The sequence below is a fragment of the Suncus etruscus genome, chromosome 2 (genome assembly GCF_024139225.1).
Source record: "Suncus etruscus isolate mSunEtr1 chromosome 2, mSunEtr1.pri.cur, whole genome shotgun sequence".
NCBI lineage: Eukaryota > Metazoa > Chordata > Mammalia > Eulipotyphla > Soricidae > Suncus > Suncus etruscus.
Genome location: NC_064849.1, coordinates 1663517 through 1685933, shown reverse-complemented (window position 1 = coordinate 1685933; position 22417 = coordinate 1663517). Strand labels below are relative to the sequence as shown.

Genomic DNA, 22417 nt, shown 5'->3' with positions numbered 1-22417 from the left:
CTGTTAGGCACATAGTCCTCGTGGCCTGTCCGCCAGGGGCAAGGCTTCTACCTGGAGCTCCTTATTCTGGAGAATTTGGACGAACTGAGAATTTTTTCCATTGTCTTGTTTTGGGGCCACACCAGTGTGCTGATACTCAAGGGTTGGTTCTGCCACTGCCCAGGAATCGCTCCTGGCAGGTTCGGGGGACCCTGTGGGATTCTGGGCCTCAAATTCGGGTTTGCTGCATATACAAGGCAGGTATCCTCCCTGCTATGCTGTTGCTCCGGCCCCCTATTTGGAAATTGTTCTCTCTCTCGCTCGCTCTTGCTCTCTCTTGCTCTGTCTCTCTCCTGCCCTTCCCCTCTCCTTTACCCTTTCCCTACCCTTACCTTACCTTACCTTAGTCGGGCCTCATGTACAAAGCACTAGTTTGGGATGAGGCCAGAGATGAGAGGATGACTCCGATGGTCCCCACTCATTTCCTTGGTATTTCTTGGTGTCCCTGATGCTCTGACATCTGTTTGCCTTTCAGCTGAGCAATCATTTGTTTGAAGAACTTGCCATGGACGTGTACGATGAGGTCGACCGGAGAGAGACCGATGCAGGTGACTTAATGTGGGATTTCTCTGCTTAGCCTCCATTATGCTGGGGAGTAGCTGTCGCCGACCTCCCTGTTTCCTTCCTTACTCACTTTTTTTGTTTTTGGGCCACACCCCGTACTCCTGGCTCTGCTCAGAAATTGCTCCTGGCAGGCTCGGGACCATATGGGATGCTGGGAATCGAACTGGGGTCTATCCAGGTTGTCCTTGTGCAAGGCAAATGCCCTACTGCTGTGCTAGTGCTCCGGCCCCCCCTTGCCCACTTTTGATGGGCCCGTGTTGTTCGTGTTTGATGTCACATGTGTTGGCATCCTGCCACATTTCCCCCAGTCCCCCTCGTAACACAGGCAGGGCTGCCTCGAGAGAGACGCAGAGATACGTTGTGCTGATAAGCTCTGTTTCTGGCTCTTTCTTCTGGGCAGTCTGGCTTGCCACGCAGAACCATAGCACGCTGGTCACCGAGACAACTGTCGTCCCCTTCCTTCCGGTCAACCCCGAGTACTCGTCCACGAGGAACCAGGCAAGTGTCTCTCACTCAGCGAAGGTCTCCGAGGATCTTTGGGACTCGCCTTTAATTGTCGTTTTTTTTTGTTTGTTTTTTGAGGGGACCACACATCAGTGCTCAGGGGTTCCTCCGGCCTTCTGCTCAAGAATCACTCCTGATGGTGCTTGAGGGATCCTATGGGATGCTGGGGATCAAATTTGGGTCACTGGCTTGTAAGGCAAACCACCCTCTGCTGTGTGGTCACTAAAGTCCCAAACTGTAGTTTATATTTCCAGGCTATCATGGGTATATATATTTATATATATATTTTTTGGTTTTTGGGCCACACCTTGTGGCGCTCAAGGGTTACTCCTGTCTATATGCTTAGAAATTGCTCCTGGCTTGGAGAATCATATGGGACGCCGGGGGAATCAAACCTTGGTCCATCCTAGGTTAGTGTTTGCTAGGCAAGCACCCTGCTGTTTGCGCCACTGCTCTGGCCCCACATGTGTAAATATTTTGTTGGATTACACACACAGTTTAAAAATCATTAAGAAATCAATAGATAGGCCAGAGAGATAACATGGAGGTAAGGCATTTGCCTTTCATGCAGAAGGACGGTGGTTCGAATCCTGGCATCCCTTATGGTCCCCCGAGCCTGCCAGGAGCGATTTCTGAGCCTGGAGCCAGGAATGACTCCTGAGCACTGCTGGGTGTAACACGAAAACAAAAACAAAAGAGAGAAAATCCATTTACCAAAAAAAAAAAAAAAAAAAAGAAAAGAAAAGGGGCCGGAGGGATAGCACAGCGGTAAGGCGTTTGCCTTAGATGCAGAAGGACGGTGGTTCAAATCCCGGCATCCCATATGGTCCCCCAAGCCTGCCGGGAGCGATTTCTGAGCGTGGAGCCAGGAGTAACCCCTGAGAGCTGCCAGGTGTGACCCAAAAATCAAAAAAAAGAAAAGAAATCAATAGATAGAAATACCATATTTTCCGGTGTATAAGACGACTTTTGAAACAAAAAAAAAGTCAACCGAAAATCGCGGGTCGTCTTATATGCCGAGTATAGCCCGAAAAATGTTTCAATATGCCGCTAAACAAAACAAACAAAAAAAAAAAATCAGGGGCTGGAGAGATAGCATGGAGGTAAGGCGTTTGCCTTTCATGCAGGAGGTCATCGGTTTGAATCCTGGCGCCCCATATGGTCCCCCGTGCCTGCCAGGAGCAATTTCTGAGCCTGGAGCCAGGAATAACGTCTGAGCACTGCCGGGTGTGACCCAAAAACCACAAAAAAAAAAAAAAAAAAAAAAAAATCAGGCCGCAGAGTTTCCAAATCTCTTTCTTGGGGCTCCCAAACAGTACTCAGGAGATCTGGTGGCCACTTCTGGCAAAATCCAGCTAGCCGTGTTGGTGGTTCAGTGCTAGGGTCCGAGGATGGGGTGTTGTTTGGTTCATGTAGTGGGGGAGATTAACTGACGCCACCAGGGAATTGCCAGAAAAGGTGCCTATGATAAGGGACCAATCACTGCAAGGCTGCTCGGATCGCCTCTCTAACTCAGCCCATTTAAGCAGGCTTTTTATGCATGCAAATTAGACAATGTTCTGTACCGAATCTACACTGTCAAAAGCCTGCTTGCTTGTTGTGATTGGCTCACTGTGGTACATACAGTTGCAGCACAGGAACGTTCTATCTGATACAGTGAATATAGGCCTAAACCTATGTTTTTGTTATTGATTTTTGGTGTTTTTTTTTTTTTTTTGGTTTTTGGGTCACACCCGGTGGTGCTCAGGGGTTACTCCTGGCTGTCTGCTCAGAAATAGCTCCTGGCAGTCACGGGGGACCATATGGGACACCGGGATTCGAACCAACCACCTTTGGTCTTGCAAGGCAAATGCCGCTGTGCTATCTCTCCAGGCCCTAAACCTATGTTTTAACTGCAAAATTAGGGGGTCGTCTTATACGCCCAGTCGTCTTATATGGCGGAAAATATGTAGGTAATTATGGGGCCGGAGAAATAATGTGGAGGTAAGGTGTTTGCCTTGCATGCAGAAGGACGGTGGTTCAAATCCCGGCATCTTATATGGTCCTCTGAGCCTGCCAGGAGCGATTTCTTTTTTTTTTTTTTGTAATTTTTGGGTCACACCCAGCAGTGCTCAGAGGTTATTCCTGGCTCCAGGCTCAGAAATTGCTCCTGGCAGGCATGGGGGACCATATGGGACGCAGGGATTCGAACCAATGACCTCCTGCATGAAAGGCAAATGCCTTACCTCCATGCTATCTCTCTGGCCCCAGGAGCGATTTCTGAGCATAGAGCCAGGAGTAACCTTTGAGTGCTGCCAGGTGTGACACAAAAACAAAAACAAAAAATAGGTAATTAATTGGGAAAGAATATACAGTTTCTAACTGAGGTAGGTCCCGCCAGTAATCCCAGAAAGTCCATGCGAAAGTCTTAGCATGACTGAAAGTCTCAGCAATTTTACAAGCTCCAAATCAAAAGACACTCCACACTCAGCTATGGATAGAGTTGATGCTGGTACATAAACCAGTCTTTTTTTTTTTTTTTTTTTTTTTTTGGTTTTGGGTCACACCCGGTAGCGCTCAGGGGCTCCTGACTCTATGCACAGAAATCGCTCCTGGCAGGGTCAGGGAACCATATGGGATGTCGGGATTCGAACCACCGTCCTTCTCATGCAAGGCAAACACCCTACCTCCATGCTATCTCTCCGGCTCCCATAACCCAGTCCTTTTAACGGGAGCTTCTTGGAAACTATGGTCTCTCTCAGAAAGGATAAAGATGTATGCTCAGTTATTTTTACCAAATCATTTAACCAAATTTTTGGTCTCGTCATTGAAAAACCAAGATTCACAGGAAACAGTTTTGCTAAATATATGATCTCGTAAAGGAAAAACAAAGATTTGTACCCTCTTATTTTTAACAAATAATTTTACCAAATATACTTCTTGAAGGAGTACTTAAGTGTTCGCCAAGTGGAGGCCGGAGCGATAGCACGACGCTAAGGCATTTGCCTAGCATGTGGCACACCCTGAACGGACCGGTTCGATCCTCAGCATCCTATGTGGTCCCCCGAGCCTGCTTGAGCAAGTTCTGAGCATGGGCCATGAGTAACCCTTGAGTGCCACTAGGTGTGGCCCAAAATACAAACAAACAAAAGTGTTTACCAAGAGGAGGAAAGTTAGAAAAATCTTATGTAGTTTTGGTTAATAGCAGTCAGGATGGATTTCCAGTATCTTGGTTCTCTTGAAGTTTGAAAACATTTCTCCCAAATGAATTTTCTTTTTTTTGTTTTTGTTTTTGTTTTTGGGTCACACATGGTGGTGTCAAGAGGATGCCAGGAATCGAACCAGGGTCATCCGAGGTTGGCCACATGCAAGGGAAGCGCCTTACCGCTGTGCTATTACTCCGGCCCCACCAAATTAATTCTCTTTATTGTATTAGGTCCACATTCAGACTGAATGAGTAGTAAGAAGGAAAGCAGTGACCAGCACCATTTGGGCTTTGTTACCAACAGTAACTGTGCACAGAGGGAATTTAAGTGGTAGACATCTTCCTTACGGTTCTAGGTGGCCAAGGGGAAGAATATTCACACTTGATCGTGACTGACAAGACTTGGATCCTGCCAGAGTCTTTCGCCTAAGTGGGCAGGGGTTAGACTTGGTTGATGTGAATATTTTTGCGCTCTTTCTTTTGGGAATATTTTCCAATTATTCTCTTGCCCCTCGCTCCCAGGGCCGGCAGAAATTAGCCCGGTTTAACGCTCACGAATTTGCCACGCTGGTTATCGACATACTGAGCGATGCCAAGAGGAGGCAGCACGGAGGGCCTCGCCTGGGTTCCAAAGGTAATTTGCTCTCAGGGCCGGCCCCTGACGTAAGTGCTGAATCTAAAGTTAGGAATGGAGTAAAACACTCACAGCAGGCCAGCACAATAAGGCCTTGGAAGGGGTGTGTGTGTGTGTGTGTGTGTGTGTGTTTGTGTTGTTGTTGTTTGAGGGTTAGAGGGTTTTGTTTCTGGTTTTTTTTTCTTTTCTGGAGCCATGCCTGGGATTGCTCGGGATTGACTCCTGTCTCTGCTCAGGGATCACTCCTAGTGATGCTCAAGGAACCCTCTGGGATGCTGGGACTTGAACCCATATCAGATGCATGCAAGGAAGATACTATGTCAACCCCAAAACCCAGGACTTTGTTTCGAGGAAAGTCTTTTTTCCTTTGGCTTTTAGGCCACACACGACGGTGCTTAGGGGTTATTCCTGACTCTGTACTCAGGGATCACTCCTGATGGGCTCATGAGGACCATATGGGATGCTGGAGATGGAACCGGTTGGCCACTTGCAAGGCAAAATGCCCAATCTCCCCCTCCTCCCCCCACGTCCCCCTCTGTGCTTTCACTTCTACTTTCTGAGCCCTGGTGAATTAGATGGTTCAAGATTAATCGCTGCTATTCAAATGTTGCTGATAGGTGTTTATTTTCCCCCTGCTTGGTTCATCTCGCTATGAAGCTGGATCCTGAGATTCACCCGAAAGTGTGAGCTCTTGATGAGGGCATAAGAAAAAGGAATGCTTGTTTGAAATTATAGGCTTACTGCTGCTACTTAGCTCCAGAAATGAGTCCTCAGCAAATCAAGTTTACTTGGTTACTATAAACTTTTTTTTTTTTTTTTGGGCCACGCCCTGCGGTGCTCAGGGGTTCTTTCTGGCTATCTGCTCAGAAATAGCTCCTGGCAGGCATAGGTTCTGAGTCGGCTGCTTGCAAGGCAAACGCTGTTGTGCTATCTCCAGCCCCCAAAACTTTTTCTTTCATTCATTCATTCATTCATTCATTCATTCATTTATTTATTTATTTTGGTTTTGGGGCCACACCTAGCTGCGGCAAGGGTTACTCCTGGTTCTGCTCAGAAATTGCTCCTGCCAGCTCGGGGGACCATGTGGGATGCCGGGAATCGAACCAGAGTTCAATCAGGGTTGGCTGCGTGCAAGGCAAATGCCCTACTGCTATGCTATGGCTCCGGCCCCTCCCCCACATGAACTTTAAATTTAAATGCCTGTTCAGTGAGATTTATCATCACAGTTGTCATTTATGGTTGTCAAGCAAGCGTGGAGCTCCCATTTCCCAGGGGACACCCCCCCCCCCAATCTAGCCCAGGAGCCCAGGATCACTGAGGAAGGAGCCCTCTTCTGCTCCAGCCCTGAGTCTACAACCCTCCTTTCTCCTCACTCTGGGATGATTTGCTCTTATGGTAGAACGTTGAAACAAAAGAAATTGTCCCACAAAATGAAGTTTTCAGGCAGCGTTGTATTTCCCAGGAGAGATTGCTGACATCGATTCATTCTTCCTGAGTTTATTGAGGAATGAGGAAGCCAGTTTCTTAGATTTGGTTGAAAATACAGGGCTGGAGAGATAGCATGGAGGTAAGGCATTTGCCTTTCATGCAGAAGGTCATTGGTTCGAATCCCGGCATCCCACCCCTGAGCCTGCCGTGAGCGATTTCTGAGCATAGAGCCAGGAGGAGCAGAACCCCTGAGCACTACCGGGTGTGACCCCCAAAACAAACAAACAAACAAAAAGAAAAGAAAACAAAATACAGCGATGAATGGTCCTTTTATAAATATGAAGCTTCGAGGCCAGAGAGATAGCATGGTGATAAGGCGTTTGCCTTTCATGCAGAAGGTCATTGGTTCAAATCCCGGCATCCCATAGGGTCCCCCCTGCCTGCCAGGAGCGATTTCTGAGCATGGAGCTAGGAGGAACCCCTGAGCGCTGCCGGGTGGGACCCAAAAACCAAAAACCAAAAAAAAAAAACAAAAAAATGAAGCTTCAGAAAATGTCTTCTGGGAGCTGGTGGTTTCGTTACGTTAATTAACTGCGGAGAAATCATCAGACATTTTTATTCGTGTTATATAGTAAACATTAAGACCAGTCAATTATAGGATAAGGTATATAGTACTTTGACTTGTTTTAAGAGAGTAAAGTTTGTGTGGGTATCTTGTATGAGAGAGAGTGTGTGTGTGTGTGTATGGGGCAGGGGGAGAGAGAGAAATCCCATCGTGGGAGGGCAAACTTTTGTTCCTAAACCCGAAGCCAACCTCCTCGCTCTGTTCATTCGTAGACAACGTGGAACTCATTCTGAAAACCATCAGTAACCAGCACAGCGTTGAGACTCACGACAACGACCAGCCGGACTACGACAGCGTGGCATCAGATGAGGACACGGATTTGGACGCCGGCAAGGCCAGCAGGCAGAAGGTGAGGTGACAGGCACACGGCGCGTGGCAGGGCGAGGCGGGGGCAGTAGTTTCTTTCTAGGCCTCCCTTTGGGCCGGCCCATCTGAAGAATGCCACACAGGTGAAGCGGGGTGTGGGGTTAGTGAAAGGGGAGTGAGGTAAATCGTTTGCCAACCATCTGCAGCGTTTGAGGAGTATTTTGCCCCTTCACCAAGTGTCTGCCAGGAGTTGCTGCTCTGGATGCCTCCGTGCCTGAGCAAAGCCCGGCCCCTCTCCCGTGAGGCTGCAGTTCCAGATGCCCAGATGCTGGGTGTCGGGCCAGCACAGGCAGCAGGGAGAGGAGTCCTAGGCCAGGCTTTGGAGGTGGGAGCACTCCAGCTGTCACAGAGGAGGAGACTCGGAGTCACGTGACACCCTTAGAGGACCAGGTGCGCCCCCCCCCCCCCCCCCGCAGGCAGTGCTGAGCCCCCAGGGAGCTGTTGGTGTGACTCTGATCAGGGCCATTTGGGGGCTCTTTCTGGGAGCACCGTCCTGCTGGAGGAAGATGGTCTGGCCCGAGGATCCCGGAAGTGCTCCAAACCGAAGCCCACTGGGCTGCTTCAGGGCCCAGGCAGGAGTGTCTGCGAGGGAGAGAGTCAGAGGAGCAGGGGCAGACCAGGGGGGTCGGCAGGTCCCCCTACTGCTGACAAACCCAGCAGGAGTCTGGGAGGAGATGAAGACAATCTAGGCGGTTTTGGCGGCTAGGGAGAGGTGTGAGGTAAGGAGGCAGAAGAGCGTCCAGGGTCACAAAGCCCCAGTTGCCGTGAAGGCAGATGAGCCACGGCAGAGACTGGTCCACGGCAGAGACCAGAGTCGCTGGTCCCACCTGAACACTCCTGGCTAGATGACCCCTCAGCCCTGCACACTCACTCTGGGCCGCCTGGAACATTCGAGAAGGCATTTACCTTAAGGCTGTCATGGCTCAAATGTCACCAATCTGCCAGCTTGGCCACTTCGGTGCACTCACCACCACTTGTCAGCTCCCACCCTGCTCCCTTTCCTCTGCCTTCACAGCACTAACACCTTCTGTCTCACTACACAAGTGACTGGATTTCTCTATTTTTTTTATTATTATTGTTTTTTTGTGATTCTCCTTTTCTGCTCTGCTGAACCGTAACTACCAGGGAGAAGGAATCTTTGTTTCATTTCTGTCACATCACAGGCCCCTTAGGAGTACTGCTGGGGGGCCGGATGGGGCTGGAGAGATAGCACAGTGGTAGGGATGATGGTTCGAATCCTAGCATCCCATATGGTCCCTCGAGCCTCCTAGAAGCGATTTCTGAGTGCAGAGCCAGGAGTAACCGTGACCGCCGCCAGGTGTGACCCAACCAAACAAAAAACAAAAAAAAAGAAAAAAAGAAAATAGAATACTGCCAGGTGCTCAGTTAGCTCTAGCCAAGGACAGATCGCAACCACGGTTCGATCCCCTGGCTTCCCATATGGTCCCCCCAAGCCAGGGGCGATTTCTGAGCGCTTAGCCAGGAGTAGCCCCTGAGCATCAAATGGGTGTGGCCCAAAAAACCAAACCAAAACAAAACAAAACCAAAAAAATATCGTTGGAAAGAACGAATGAATGACAGTGAATTAAAGGCCAAATGCGTGAGCACGAGAGAGGCTGACATGGCCTGTACCTGAATTAAAGGCCAAATGCGTGAGCACGAGAGAGGCTGACATGGCCTGTACCGTGCCATTGTCAAAGTAGATTCATGGCCCCGCGAGGGAAAGAAAAACAAAAACAGCGGCCTCCCCTTCTTTTCTTTCAAAGATCCTACTGACCCTACTTTTATGTTTTCCTTTTGTTCCACGCTCAGAAACCTTGGCTTGGTTTGATGAACTTGGCAATCTGGCTGGCATGGTCAGAATTGGACTTTTACATTTTTTAGATTTTTTAATTTTTTAGCTGTTAGTTTACTGACTGTTATCTCAGATTGTGAACATTTTCCCCGATTTATTTTTAGAGCCTAGACTCAGATTTATCAGACGGACCAGTCACTGTGCAGGAGTTTATGGAGGTCAAAAACGCCCTAGTAACCTCTGAGGCCAAGATACAGCAGCTAATGACGGTGAATAACAACTTGAGTGACGAGCTGAGAATTATGCAGAAAAAGGTAACATGCTTGTACATGCCAGGGTGACTGACTCTTGGACCCCAGAGGGCTAGGGAGACCCCCTTACCGTCCACCCCCCCACACACACTCTGCTTGTGGTCAGAGGGAAGGAAAAAAGAATTTTAGTCCTAAAAAGAAAAAGGGGGCTCGAGTGATAGCACAGGGGGGTAGGGCGTTTGCCCTGCACACGGCCAACCCAGGATGGACCTGAGTTTGATCCCTGGCATCCCACATGGTCCCCAGAGCATGCCAGGAGTGATTTCTGAGCACAGAGCCAGGAGTGCCGCCGGGTGTGGACCGAAAAAACCAAAATACTAAAAACAAAAAAGAATTAGTCCTACTTGTCACAGCCCTCAAACTCTTTCAGGTGGGCCAACATATATGTCTATAGGGATATATATACACACATATACATATATATGTATATATACAAGGCAAACACCTTACCTCCATGCTATTTCTCCGGCCCCATATATGTGTGTGTATATAGGAAGCAAGATTTATTTGGAGATTTCAGGTGAAGCCGATTTGGTCAGAATCAAAACTTAAGGGGCTGGGTGCTAGCACAGTGGTAGGGCATTTGCCTTACACACGGATGACCCAGGACGGACCCAGGTTCAATCCCCGGCATTTCATATGGTCCCCCAAACCTGGCAGGAGTAATTTCTGAACTAGAGCCAGAAGTAACCCTCAGCACTGCTGGGTTTGCCCCCCCCCCCAAAAAAAAAAAACCCAAAACATTGAATCCAAACTTAAAGGCAGTCTCCCTTGCCCTAGCTAGTGGTGTGGTGGTTCTCAGCCTGGTCCCCAATAGGAGCCTTCCCTTTTCTAGTCCTATAGGAAAGTCTCACAGTGGGGCACCCCGTATCCCGCCACACAAAGGGTCCTTTCCCGACCCAGCTCTGACCCGGGCATCCCAGGCCCACCTCCCTACTCTCTGTCTCCCCAGTGCTTCCCACTCATTGGCAGTGTCCTCAGAGCCTAGAGTCAGGCTTGCCACCAAGCACGTGATGGAATCCCCCCCCCCACCTCCACAACACCCACCACACTAGCCCGGACATGGTCCCATTTGGTGCAGCCCTTTTTCCGGCACCAACTTAGGGGAAAATCAGAAATCTGTGCATTTGTTAATCTCTTCTGAGAAGGCGGCAGACAGTAGCAAGGAGGATACCGAGGAGGGAGCCTCCATTTATGACGCTCAGGAAGGCGCTAGGAAAAAAACGTTGGCTTTATTTTATCTTTTTGGTCTGTTTGTCACCTGCCTCAGTCTTCAGCCGGGATTCTGCCTGATAGTCGAAACAGGCCAGGGTGTTTCAGCGGCTCTACACAGGCTGATGCTTCAGGACCAAGCGCAGAAGCAGCGCTGACGGACGGTGTTTGCTTTGTGTCTGGGTCCTGCTCAGTGACAAAGTTTCCTAAAGGCAGGCAAGAAGCCTCAGGAAGAAGCCCCTGTGCTTTGCTTGGCCAGGGCAGTCGCTGCAGTCACCTCCCACGAGGCTTGGCCTGTGACTCTTGGAGTGTCTGTTCTCCAGCATCCCTTGTTAGGAGATCAGCAGCCCCCAGACCTGGGCTCAGACCGTGCTGGGACAAGGCCTAGATATCAGTCAGTTGTGACCAGACTGCTCGGTCCCTGGCACCTGTGAGAAGGACAGACCAGGAGCCCCTTTCTGCCCTGTCTATGCCAGGTTGATATTTTCTTGATTTTTTCTGAAATCTCTCTCCGTTTTCTTTTTTAAAATGAGTTTGTCCAAATAATTGAACTTATGATTTTGTTGAAGGTGACTTTTGTTTTTTTTTCCCCTTTAACATGCTGACTCTGCCACAGTAAATCAATCTGCTTAGCATTGCTCTTTTTTTTTTTTTTCTTACTTTCTTATTATATTCTGTAATGCTCCTTGTAGTATGGATAGAACTTGCTAGCATTAACCTCGAATCTCTGCCAGCAAACCTTGCAAGCTTCTCTGAGAAATGATTTGCCATTCATTGTTCCATGGGCGGCCTCCTCGTTTCTCAGAAAAATACTTTGGGTCCTCTTGACTTTTGAATTCCCTTTGACTTGTCACAATCCTCCCAAACAACGGAGCCTCAAGATAACTCCTGGGGGGGGGGGGGGCGGAGAGGTAGCATGGAGGTAAGGCGTTTGCCTTTCATGCAGAAGGTCATCGGTTTGAATCCTGGTGTCCCATATGGTCCCCCGTGCCTGCCAGGAGCAATTTCTGAGCATGGAGCCAGGAGTATCCCCTGAGCACTGCTGGGTGTGACCCAAAAACCACAAAAAAAGCAAAACAAAGATAACTCCTCATTCAGGCCCAGGAGAGAGCACGAGGGATGGAGCACAGGCCCAGCATGTACTGCCCTGGTCCTAGGTTCAGTTTCCGGCATGGCCTAGCCCCTGAAGCACTGCAAGTTAAGACATTGGTTTCCCTCTCAAGCACCGGCTGAAACTCAGGGCCAGGTAGCCTATAAAGGGGCTTTGGCACCCTGCTGATCCACACCACTAGGGCTGGCTGGTCACTCTTAAAAAAATGAAGCAGGGCGGGGGGGGGGGGGGGCAGAGTGATAGCACAGTGGTAAGACATTTGCCTTGCACAGGGCCAACCTGGGATGGACCCAGTTCAATCTTGGCATCCCATCTGGTCCCCCAAGCATCCAGGAGCGATTTCTGAGTGCAGAGCCATTGCTGGGTGTGGCACAAAAACAAAAACAAAACAAGAAAATAACGCGGATGAACACTTTTTTAAACTTTATTTATTTATTGGTTGGTTGGTTTGTTGTTAGGCCACATCCAGCCGTGCCAGGGGTTACTCCTGGCCCTGGGCACTTGTGTGCCCCTTTGATCCTGCATGTCAGCATTTCCAGTGACTGCCTGTCCCTTGGGAAGAGCCTAAAAGGCTTTTTGGGGCCCAGCAGCCTGTCAGGCCTTCTCAGATAATCCCCTTAAAAAACACGGAGGACAGGGTGTGTCTGTGGAGCAGGAAGTCAGTCATGTTTCCTGAATGGAATATTCATAGAGTTTGTTGCAAAGCTGTATTTATTTGACTTCAAAGTGAGGGGGCTGGGGCTACGCTAGAGAGATAGCACAGTGGTAGAGCGTTTGCTTGCACGCAGCCAATCCAGGATGGACAGTGGTTCGAATCCCAGCATCCCATATGGTCCCCCAGCCTGCCAGGAGCGATTTCTGAGCAGAGCGCCAGGAGGAACTCCTGAGCACAGCCTGGTGTGAACCCTCACCCCCCCAAAAAAAACCTAAAGTGAGGGGGCTGCAGCAGTGGGAGTGTAAGTGGCAGATACTGTGCATTTGCCTCACACGTGGCCACCCAGATTCAGTCCCTGGCACCTCCTATGCTCCCCTTCGCCCCCACCCCGGCACCTCGCAGTGATCCCTGAGCACTGGAGCCAGGAGCAAGCCCCGGCGCTGCTGGGTGTGCCCCTCCCAGACAAACAAGCACCAAAGTTAGGTCCTGGTTCATATCTGTATCCTGTGTCTGATCTCTCGCATTAACAGTGGCTCGGAAACGGTGCTAACTAAGGAAGAGGAGCAGCTGCTCCGGGTGCGCTGTTCCCAAGCCCGAGCTTTCTGACTGGGCCTCGAAAAGACGCTCTTCACCCCGAATGAATGGATGAATGAATGAATGAAGGGGTTTGCGGTCGATCGGAAAAATCACGACTTCCTGGCGCAGATCCGGTTGCTTTTGGACCCAAGCCCTGACTCTGGTGGGAAACGGGGCCTGTTTTTTTTTTTTACGGTCTGTCCCAGAAAGCCGATGCAGCTGAACTAGCACCCTCCCCCGGCTCATAAAGTGCCTCCAAGACGGAGACGCAGCCTGCAGACTGGACTCGATTCCTGTGTCTCCAGTGCCAGCTGGAAAGATTGTCTCGACGCCCCCTGGGGCCCCTTTACTGATCACTTAATGCCCCTCCGTCCCGTACCACACCTTGGAGCAGCCTGCATGTGAGGGATGGATGGGAAGAGTGCTCGGGGGCCCCAGATGGCATCCTCCGTGCAAAGCGGCAGTGCCAGGCAGACTCAAGTGTTCACGCTTGGTACCCCCCTGCTCACGTGAGGGGTGACCAAACCACAGGAGAGCCCGGTGGGGTAGGGCCAGGGGAGCCCCATGCTGCTAGCACCCAGAGGAAGAGGCTGGCCTAGACCCACTCAGTCTCCGGCGCCTGGCCACAGCCTCCCAGAGCAAACAGTTGTGCTCTTTTGGGTTGGTTTCTGTTCTATTTTTTTTTTTTTTTTTTTTTTTTTTTTTGGTTTTTGGGCCACACCCGTTTGACGCTCAGGGGTCACTCCTGGCTATGTGCTCAGAAATCGCCCCTGGCTTGGGGGAACCATATGGGACGCCGGGGGATCGAACCGCTGTCCGTTCCTTGGCTAGCGCTTGTAAGGCAGGCACCTTACCTCCAGCGCCACCGCCCGGCCCCTTCTGTTCTATTTTTAAGTGCCAAGTTGTTTGGAATATCGTTTCTGTAATAAAAACTTGTTGACCATCATTTTTCTGGCTGGCTCTTTGGGAAGCAATAGTGAATCTGGTTTTCCCCAAGGCTGCGTCTCACTGTCTTCCCAGGCTTTTGGTGAAGTTGCTGCCGTTATTTCTGTGCTGCTTCTTGGTGTCTTGTTGGCATTTTGGGGCCTTTTCTAGTTGTTCAGGGCTCACTTGAAAAAGCAAGTTAGCTAAGTGGTGTTTCAGCAGAAAACTCCAGTTCTCAGAATAATTCCTCCCAAGCACAGCTTGCTTGCAGACATTTCCTAATTTTGAAATGATTAGTCTTTTTTTTTTTTTTTTGTCCTTTTTTTATGTTCCAACTACAGCTTCTCCAGAAATTCAGGAGTGAGTCTCCTTAGTTGGCTTAAAGTGACTGAGTAGATCGTTTTCCCCTGTGCTGGGCGACTTTTCTGCGTGTCGCTGCCTTTTGCTTAGTTTGTCCTGTTCAGATTGTGTTAGCTGGTGGTCCTATGTCATATGTCGTATGTTCGGTATGCCGTATGTCTGTTGTATGTTCATTCACTTCACGTTTGCTTGGTTGCGTTTTCTTTTTTGGCTGCCGTGGAGAAACCCAGTCCCACCGCTAACCCTCTCTTGCAGCTTCTAACACTCCAGAGCGAGAATTCCAATCTCAGGAAACAGGCCACCACCACCGTGTACCCTGTGCCGAAGGGGTCCGAGTACACAGACGTCTCCAAACACTCATCCCTCAAGCGGCGTCCATCCGCCCGGGGCAGCCGGCCCATGTCCATGTACGAGACAGGATCGGGCCAGAAACCGTATCTCCCCCTGGGTGAAGGGGACCAGCCCGAAGAAAGCAGGACGCGGCTGCAGCCTTTCCCCACACATGTGAGTAAGCCCCACCCACACACCGTCTCCTGTCCCCCCGTCTCTTCCAGAGCAAGAGTCATCCTCACGGTGCTTGTCGTGACCCCACCCCAGAAATGGCCAGACGTTTCTTCCCAAGCAGGGTTCCTGCGTTGCTCCCACCTCTTGGACCCTCAGCCACTCTTTCCCAGCCATTTGACCCTAAGGGAACTGGTTGGGTAGTCAGTTTTCTTCCTTTTATTTATTTATTTTTTGTTTTTGGGTCACACCCAGCAGTACTCAGGAGTTACTCCTGGCTCTGTGCTCAGAAATCGCTCCTGGCAGGCTTGGGGGACCATATAGGATGCCGGGGAATCAAGCCACAGTCCGTCCTTGGTCAGCCCTGTGCAAGGCAAATGCCCTACCGATGCATCACCGCTTCAACCCCTTATTTGTATTTTTTTGGGTGTTCTTTTGTTTGTTTGTTTTTTATTTTGGGCCACACCCAGTGGTGTTCAGGGGTTACTCCTGGCTCTGCACTCAGAAATTGTTCCTGGCAGGCTCAGGGAACCCTATGGGATGCTGGGTTTGTCCCAGGTCGGCCACTTGCAAGTCAAACACCCTACCAATGTGCTATCTCCCCGGCCCTTTTTTTGAGGGGGGAAGTCTGTCAGGCTTTTATGTGGTAAAATAGTGGTAGCGTGATCCTGGCGTCCATTCCTTCAACTTTTCCTCATTGTTTGGCGAAACATTCCAAGCAGTGGTTATAAATGTCATCATCAGACTACATTTAGTATCATATTTTTATACAACTGAAAGCACTGTAGAAGAAACAGTTTTGTTATTTTTCACAATATGCATCCCCCTTAGAATTATCTAGAATGGGGCCCGGAGAGATAGCACAGCGGTGTTTGCCTTGCAAGCAGCCGATCCAGGACCAAAGGTGGTTGGTTCAAATCCCGGTGTCCCATATGGTCCCCCGTGCCTGCCAGGAGCTATTTCTGAGCAGATAGCCAGGAGTAACCCCTGAGCACTGCCGGGTGTGGCCCAAAAACCAAAAAAAAAAAAAAAAAAGAATTATCTAGAATGTAAAAAGGTCCTAACATAAAAATCCTACATCTAGGACCAGAGTGATAGCACAATAGTAGGGCGTTTGCCTTGCATGCAGCCAACCTGGGACAGACCTGAGTTCGATCCCCAGCATCCTGTATGGTCCCTGAGCCTGCCAGGAGTAACCCCTGAGTGCCTTCGAGTGTGGTTCATAAACAACAACAACAAATTCTCCATCTCTCCTGAAGAGTGGACTAGTGACATATTCAGCACGTAACCTCTTTTGGAGCGTATGGCTTATACCATGGTCTGCTCCTTGATCTGTGCTCCTTGCAGTGCCCAGGCACTCACTCTTTATAATGCCAGGATAGAACCAGGGTCTGCCTCAGATAAGACAAGCGCCTTCATCCCCGGACTACCTCTTCAAATACTTGTAAAAGTCAACAAGTTTGTTTTACTTTTTGTTTGCTTGTTTTTGTTTGTTTTGTTTTGGGGCCACATTTGGCAGTGCTCAGGGGTTCCTCCTGCCTCTGTGCTCAGAAATCACTCCTGGCAGGCTTGGGGGACCAGATGGGATGCCAGAGATCAGCCACATGCAAGGCAAACAAACGCCCTCCATTGTGTTGTTGCTCCACCCCCAAATTTGACATTTTGCTAGATGTCCCCTTTTTATTATAAGCCCGTGTGACCTCTTGGAAGCTTTTGTGTTAGGGCTTAAATAGAAGTCTCTGGGCTAGCAGGGCACGTCTACCCACTGCCGCTCCAGAAATTTCCTCTTCAACCTGGTTTAGCCAGTGGCTTTGATGTGGGAGAAGCCCTGGCAGATGTGGGGAGGGGGGAAAGCCAGGTCACTGGGGGACCTTCCCTGGGTTGGGTTTGCTTTTTCCCCAGTGTGTTTCTCTTCTCCCGTTCCAGATTGGGAGGAGTGTACTTGTGACCTCCTCTTCGTCTCTGCCCTCCTTCCCCTCCACACTGTCCTGGTCGAGGGACGAAAGCGCCCGAAGGGTTAAGTACACTCCACTCCGGCTGCCGCTCTCCGGTGGTGCTTTCTGCGGCTTCCGGCCCTTCTTCCCCCCTAACCACCCTGCATGAGGGGGCCCATCCCCTGCTGTCTCATGCACACGCACTTGCACGCCTGTGGCAGGCAGCCTCCTGACCTTGTAACTCCTCCTCGGTGGCCAGCCTTTTGTCCTCTCTAACAGTGCACAGTTCACCCGGAGCACTGCTGCTGAACAGACTGCCTTGCCACCACCAGTCCGAGCTGGCTAGGTGCTGGTTGCAGCCTGGAAGGATGCAGACTGTCCTGTGTCCTCAGGGCTATACTTCCCGTGTCACAGCTGGCTCGTCTGGGCTAGCTAGCTGACATTCTTTTTTTTTTTGTTTTTGTTTTTTTTGGGTCACACCTGGCGGTGCTCAGGGGTTACTCCTGGCTGTCTGCTCAGAAACAGCTCCTGGCAGGCACGGGGGACCATATGGGACACCGGGATTCGAACCAATCACCTTTGGTCCTGGATCAGTTGCTTGCAAGGCAAACGCCGCTGTGCTATCTCTCCGGGCCGCTAGCTGACATTCTAAGACCTGGTGCTTTTGAAATTTTGTCAATGGTGGGTGTCAGGGATCCAACCCAGAGCCTCGTAGAAACCAGCTGTGAGCTCTACCATTCACCGAGCTACACCTAAAACTCTGCTTTTTGGTTTACAGCTTGCTTGTAACCTCCTGGCATCATATGACAGCTGTAGAATTCACGGTATGAACCAAGATTTCAAGCTCCTGCGTCTACGTCAGTGAGCGTGGAGTTGCAGGGGCCACTGTTAGCGCCATTTACCCATCAGATGGTCCCAGTCCTGATTATTCATGTATGGTTTAAGCCCTCTGTAGAACCAAACACTTCTTTTTTTTTTTTTTTTTTTTTGGTTTTTGGTTTTTGGGCCACACCCGGTGACGCTCAGGGGTTACTCCTGGCTATGCGCTCAGAAGTTGCTCCTGGCTTGGGGGACCATATGGGACACCGGGGGATCGAACCTCGGTCCGTCCTAGGCTAGCGCAGGTAAGGCAGGCACCTTACCTTTAGCACCACCTCCCGGCCCCACCAAACACTTCTTAAGGCGATCTCCCAGGCGTCATTAAGTACCCTCTTCATTGCCTAACTTTTGAGCTTTTCGGAGGTATTTTTGTTGGTTTGGGGGTCATCCCAGTGATGCTCATGGGCTGGTTACTCCTGGCTCTCATTCAAGGATCATTTCTAGCAAGCTCAAGGGACCATACGAGATGCCGGGGATCAAACCTAGGTTGGCAGCATGCAGGGAGAGTAACGATCACTTTTTTTCTTTCTTTTTTTTTTTTTTTTTGTTTTCTTTCGTTTTGGGGTCACACCCAGTGGCACTTGGGGGATCCTTCTGGCTCTGCACTCCAGAATCACTCCTGGTAGGCTTGGGAGGAACCGTAAGGGATGCCAGGGATTAAATCTGGGTCAGCTGTGTGCAAGGCAAATGCTCAACCAGGTGTGGTATTGCTCTGGCCCCTGAATTAGGTTGTTTTTTTTTTTTGTTTTGTTTTGTTTTGTTTTACATATAGCATATTTGCATTCAGAGAAATCTGTCCAGTTGTTAGATAAACTGAACCAGCACCAGCCATCGGGTAACTTCTATTAACAGCTTTGGGAAAGCAGAACCTCTAACTAACAGATCCTAACTGCATGCTCACAATAATGTTTTGTCAAATGAAATGTGGCTAATTTCACATCCTGTACAAATCTTAATTCCAAATAAGCTGTTGTTGACAAGACGAAGGACTGAATGTGTGAGTATGCGATCTCTTGGGGCGCTGGTTTACAGCTCTTCATTGTTCTCTAGACTTGAGGAACATTTTCTGGATCTGTTGCTTAGCTACACGAGTTCTAGTTCTTCTAAAACGTTTAAATAAGACTTTGTACTTTCTTTTTGTAACTGCCTCTGCTCCTGCCCTTTGCTGGGAGAAAATTCCGGCCAGCAGCTTTCTCTCAACCGGGACAGAAGGCAAAAAGCAGCTACAGATAATTCGCGAGTGTTAAGCTCTTTTGTGAACACCTAGAAAATTAAGCCATAGAAGTTAATAATAAAAAGCTCAAGCTGAATTCCTGTCAAGAGGTTTATTGAGAGAACAAGCAGAGTTTTTATAGCCTGCTTAGTGGGAGGAGCAAAAACATAGGATTAAAACTTAAACCAATCAGATTTGTACAGGTACAACGATTTTTAACCAATGGGAGCAGACACATTTTGATGGCGGGAAGGATAAGGAGAAACCTGGCAGGATGGGGGGAGGGGAAGCAAATCCTTAAACAAATAGTTAATAGATCTTTCTTTTGTGCAAGCAAATAAGGATTACAATTTAAACCTTACAAAAACCTATCTATAACTATGCTTGAGAGCAGTTACAAAAAACAGGTTCCATGGAAGGGTTTAAGGAATCTGGTTAAGCCAAATTCTCTGTGGTGAGCTAAATTTATTTGCAGGGTTCTTTTGGCTCAGGGCTATGCAAACTTTTGGCTTGAATCAGGCAGCGGTGAAAAATTCATTGAATATGTGGGTGTACGGTCGCCCACATCTTTTCATTGGGTTGATTTATAATGATCAATTTTTATTTATTTATTTTGGTTTTGGGGAGACCATATGGGACGCCGGGGATCAAACCCAGGTCTGTCCCAGATCTGCTGCGTGAAAGGCAAACTCCCTACCGCTACGCTGTCGCTCCGGCCCCATAGGATGATCAAATTTCCATCAAAAACTTAGCCCCCTCCAAAAAAAAAAGGATCCTTCACCAAGATGTGGAATATTCTGGGTTTAATTCTCTTGAGGTTCAGTTTTTACATACATGAGCAAAACACGCCTCTGCACACGTGCGAGTGTGTGTGTGTGTGTGTAGAAACTGAAGGAAATGGGGGCCGGAGAGATAGCATGGAGGTAAGGCGTTTGCCTCTCATGCAGAAGGTCATCGGTTCGAATCCCGGCGTCCCATATGGTCCCCCATGCTTGCCAGGAGCGACTTCTGAGCCTGGAGACAGGAGTAACCCCTGAGCACTGCCGGGTGAGACCCAAAAACCAAAAAAAAAAAAAAAAAAAAAAAAGAAACTGAAGGAAAAGAAAGAAACAGATTGTCTTAGATTCCTTGTGAAAGGTAAGATGGGGAGGCCTTTGTGGGGGTTAGTCATGGGGGTGTCAAGACTGACCAGAGGGCCTGGTCCCGTTGTTCCCTGCCTGAACATTCTTTTCCCAGTCAGAATGAGGCGGCTGTGAAGGAGCAGCTTGTTGACAAGAGAGACAGTCTAGGGTGTCTTTATTTTGGTCTTTGTTTCTGGGCTGCCCGGGTTGGCAAGCGCCCTGCCCGCCAGACTGTCACTGCAGCCCTCCTGGCATGTGTTTAAACGCAGGTTTTAATTTGTAGCTGTATCCTCAGTCACTTTGTTTTTGCAGCATCCGTCATTTCTTAGTCACATGTTTTTGTTAACTTGGATTAAATTCAAGTTGTAGAATTGCACATACATATATAAGCCTGTATATGTGTGTATATAATAGAGTATGGAAGGCAGCTGATTTCATGTTTGGATCTGCAACACGATGGATAAAAATAATACCAAGGGGAAAAGTCATTTCTGTGAACTGCTTTAGAGTAGCCCTTAGGAAATTACCCTCCTTCCAGTTTTCTCACTCCGAAGGCCCAATGCTTAGCAGTGTCCAAAACATTTATGATGTTTTTTTCCAGATTCTGTCCCTTTGATTTTTTTTTTCATTTTGTTTGGAGGGTCCACACCTAGCAATGCCCAGGGGTTCCTCCTGACTCTGCACTCAGGGATCACTCCTGGTGGTACTCGGGGACCCTGTGGGATAACAACCCATCTTGGCCTCATGCCATGCTTGTGCCCTCCCACTGTACCACTTCCCCATCTATATCTATATCTATATCTATATCTATATCTATATATAAATATATATATAATTTATTTATTTTTGGTTTTTGGGTCACACCCGGCAGCGCTCCTGGATGCTGGGATTTGAACCACGGTCCTTCCGTGTCTAAGGCAAACGCCCTACTGCTGTGCTATCTTTACGGCCCCCATCTTTATATTTTAAGGAACAGATGTTTGGGGAAACAGAAGTGACTTGAAGCCAAGTGTCCCGCTCAGTTGCCTTTGTGAGTTCACTCCCGTGCACGGCAGTAAGTCACCAAGACCGGCTTTCACAAGAGCCCTGCGCTAACGGCCAGAGTGTTTTAGAGCCCTCTATGTTCTTTGTTTTGTTTTACTTTGATGCCAAGGATCGAACCCGGGTCAGCTGTGTGCAAGTCAAATGTCCTCCCTGTGGGTGTTAAGCAGAGGTGGGTGGGTCTCTGAGCCCGGAGCAGGAGACCTGGGCTCTCAGGCCTGTCTGTGTCTCCATGGACCCTGCGGCCCTGGGTCCGTTCCCTGGCAGGTTGGAACCTTCATTCTCTCATCTGCTGTCAGACAGGATAGAGAGCGGGGTGGTCCCACTGTGGGGCATCTAGGTGCATCTTTGCCCCTGTGCTCGCTCTTCAGGGGCCCCTGAGAGCTAAACTGCAGCCTCCTCAGAGAACCGAATGGGTGTGTGGTCTTGTGTGTCTATGTTAGAGCAGAATCTGTGAACCGACGTGTGTGTGTCGGGAAGAAACTGTGTGAAAGAAGGAAGTGGGTCTGGCCAAACACACACACACACACACACACAGTTCCTCTTTGACTCGAGTTTCTGTTCAGGCGTGGCCAGTACTCAGGAGAGCTGCGTTGCCTAACAGGTCCTGATGCCTGTGCAAGGCCCCCCAGGAAGTGCTTCGTGCTCTGTCAGCTAACAGGGCTCCCCCACTCTCCTTCCTTTCTCACAGGGATCCCGGCTGGAGAAGCAGAACAGCACACCTGAGAGTGACTATGACAACACCTCCCACGACACAGAGCCCGAGGACTCAGGGTACAGCTGCAGGAAGCAAGTTCCCGGGGTCGGGCCGAAAACCACACGCACACCTGGCACCCCCTGCCTCCTCTTCCCGGAGCCTTTAAAATATCGAGGCATTTGTCCAAAAGTCACACCCCTCCTGGTCTCCCATTGCTGGTCCCCATCACTCCCTACACTTTCCTCACATGCCTTGTGCATGGCCCCATCGCTTCCTCCCTCGCTCCCCCTCTGCCTCCTACCCATGAGTGATGGGAGCAGTCTCCTTTGCTTTGGTTTTTTTTGGTTTTGGTTTTTTTGGGGGGGACCACATCCAACAGTGTTCAGGACTTACTTCTGGCTCTGTTCTCAGGAGTCGCCCCTTTAGGCTCTGGGGACCTTCTGGGATGCCAGGGATTGAACCTAAGTCAAGTCAGCCCCATGGAAAGCAAGCACCTTCCTTTACTGCACTCTACTATTTCTCCTGCCCCTAAAATCTTTGTCCTAGGGCCAAAGCGATAGCACAGCGGATAAAATGTTTGCCTCGCATGTGGCCGGCCCAGGTTCCAAACCGGGTTCGAATCCCAGCATCGCATAGAGTCTCTTGAGCCTATTCTGCTAGGAGCAATTTCTGAACGCAGAGCCAGAAGTAAACCTGAGCACTGCCCGGTATGGCCCCCAAACCAAACACGCACAAAAACCTTT

At 49.5% G+C, this 22417-nt stretch overlaps 1 protein-coding gene across 4 annotated transcripts in view; it reads left to right on the top strand.

Moving 5' to 3' along the window:
- The window catches only part of GIT2 (GIT ArfGAP 2), a 51884-nt gene that overhangs the window by 26108 nt on the left and 3359 nt on the right, over nucleotides 1-22417 (top strand). Inside the window, exons 10-17 of one of the 4 annotated variants that reach the window (XM_049767884.1) lie at nucleotides 515-587; nucleotides 1004-1101; nucleotides 4814-4925; nucleotides 7191-7327; nucleotides 9304-9453; nucleotides 14544-14792; nucleotides 16716-16805; nucleotides 21669-21751. In XM_049767884.1, coding sequence (XP_049623841.1) covers nucleotides 515-587; nucleotides 1004-1101; nucleotides 4814-4925; nucleotides 7191-7327; nucleotides 9304-9453; nucleotides 14544-14792; nucleotides 16716-16805; nucleotides 21669-21751 — 992 coding nt within the window. The remainder of the gene's footprint in view (nucleotides 1-514; nucleotides 588-1003; nucleotides 1102-4813; nucleotides 4926-7190; nucleotides 7328-9303; nucleotides 9454-14543; nucleotides 14793-16715; nucleotides 16806-21668; nucleotides 21752-22417) is intronic. The other 3 variants (XM_049767886.1, XM_049767885.1, XM_049767887.1) reach the window with 3 other exon arrangements.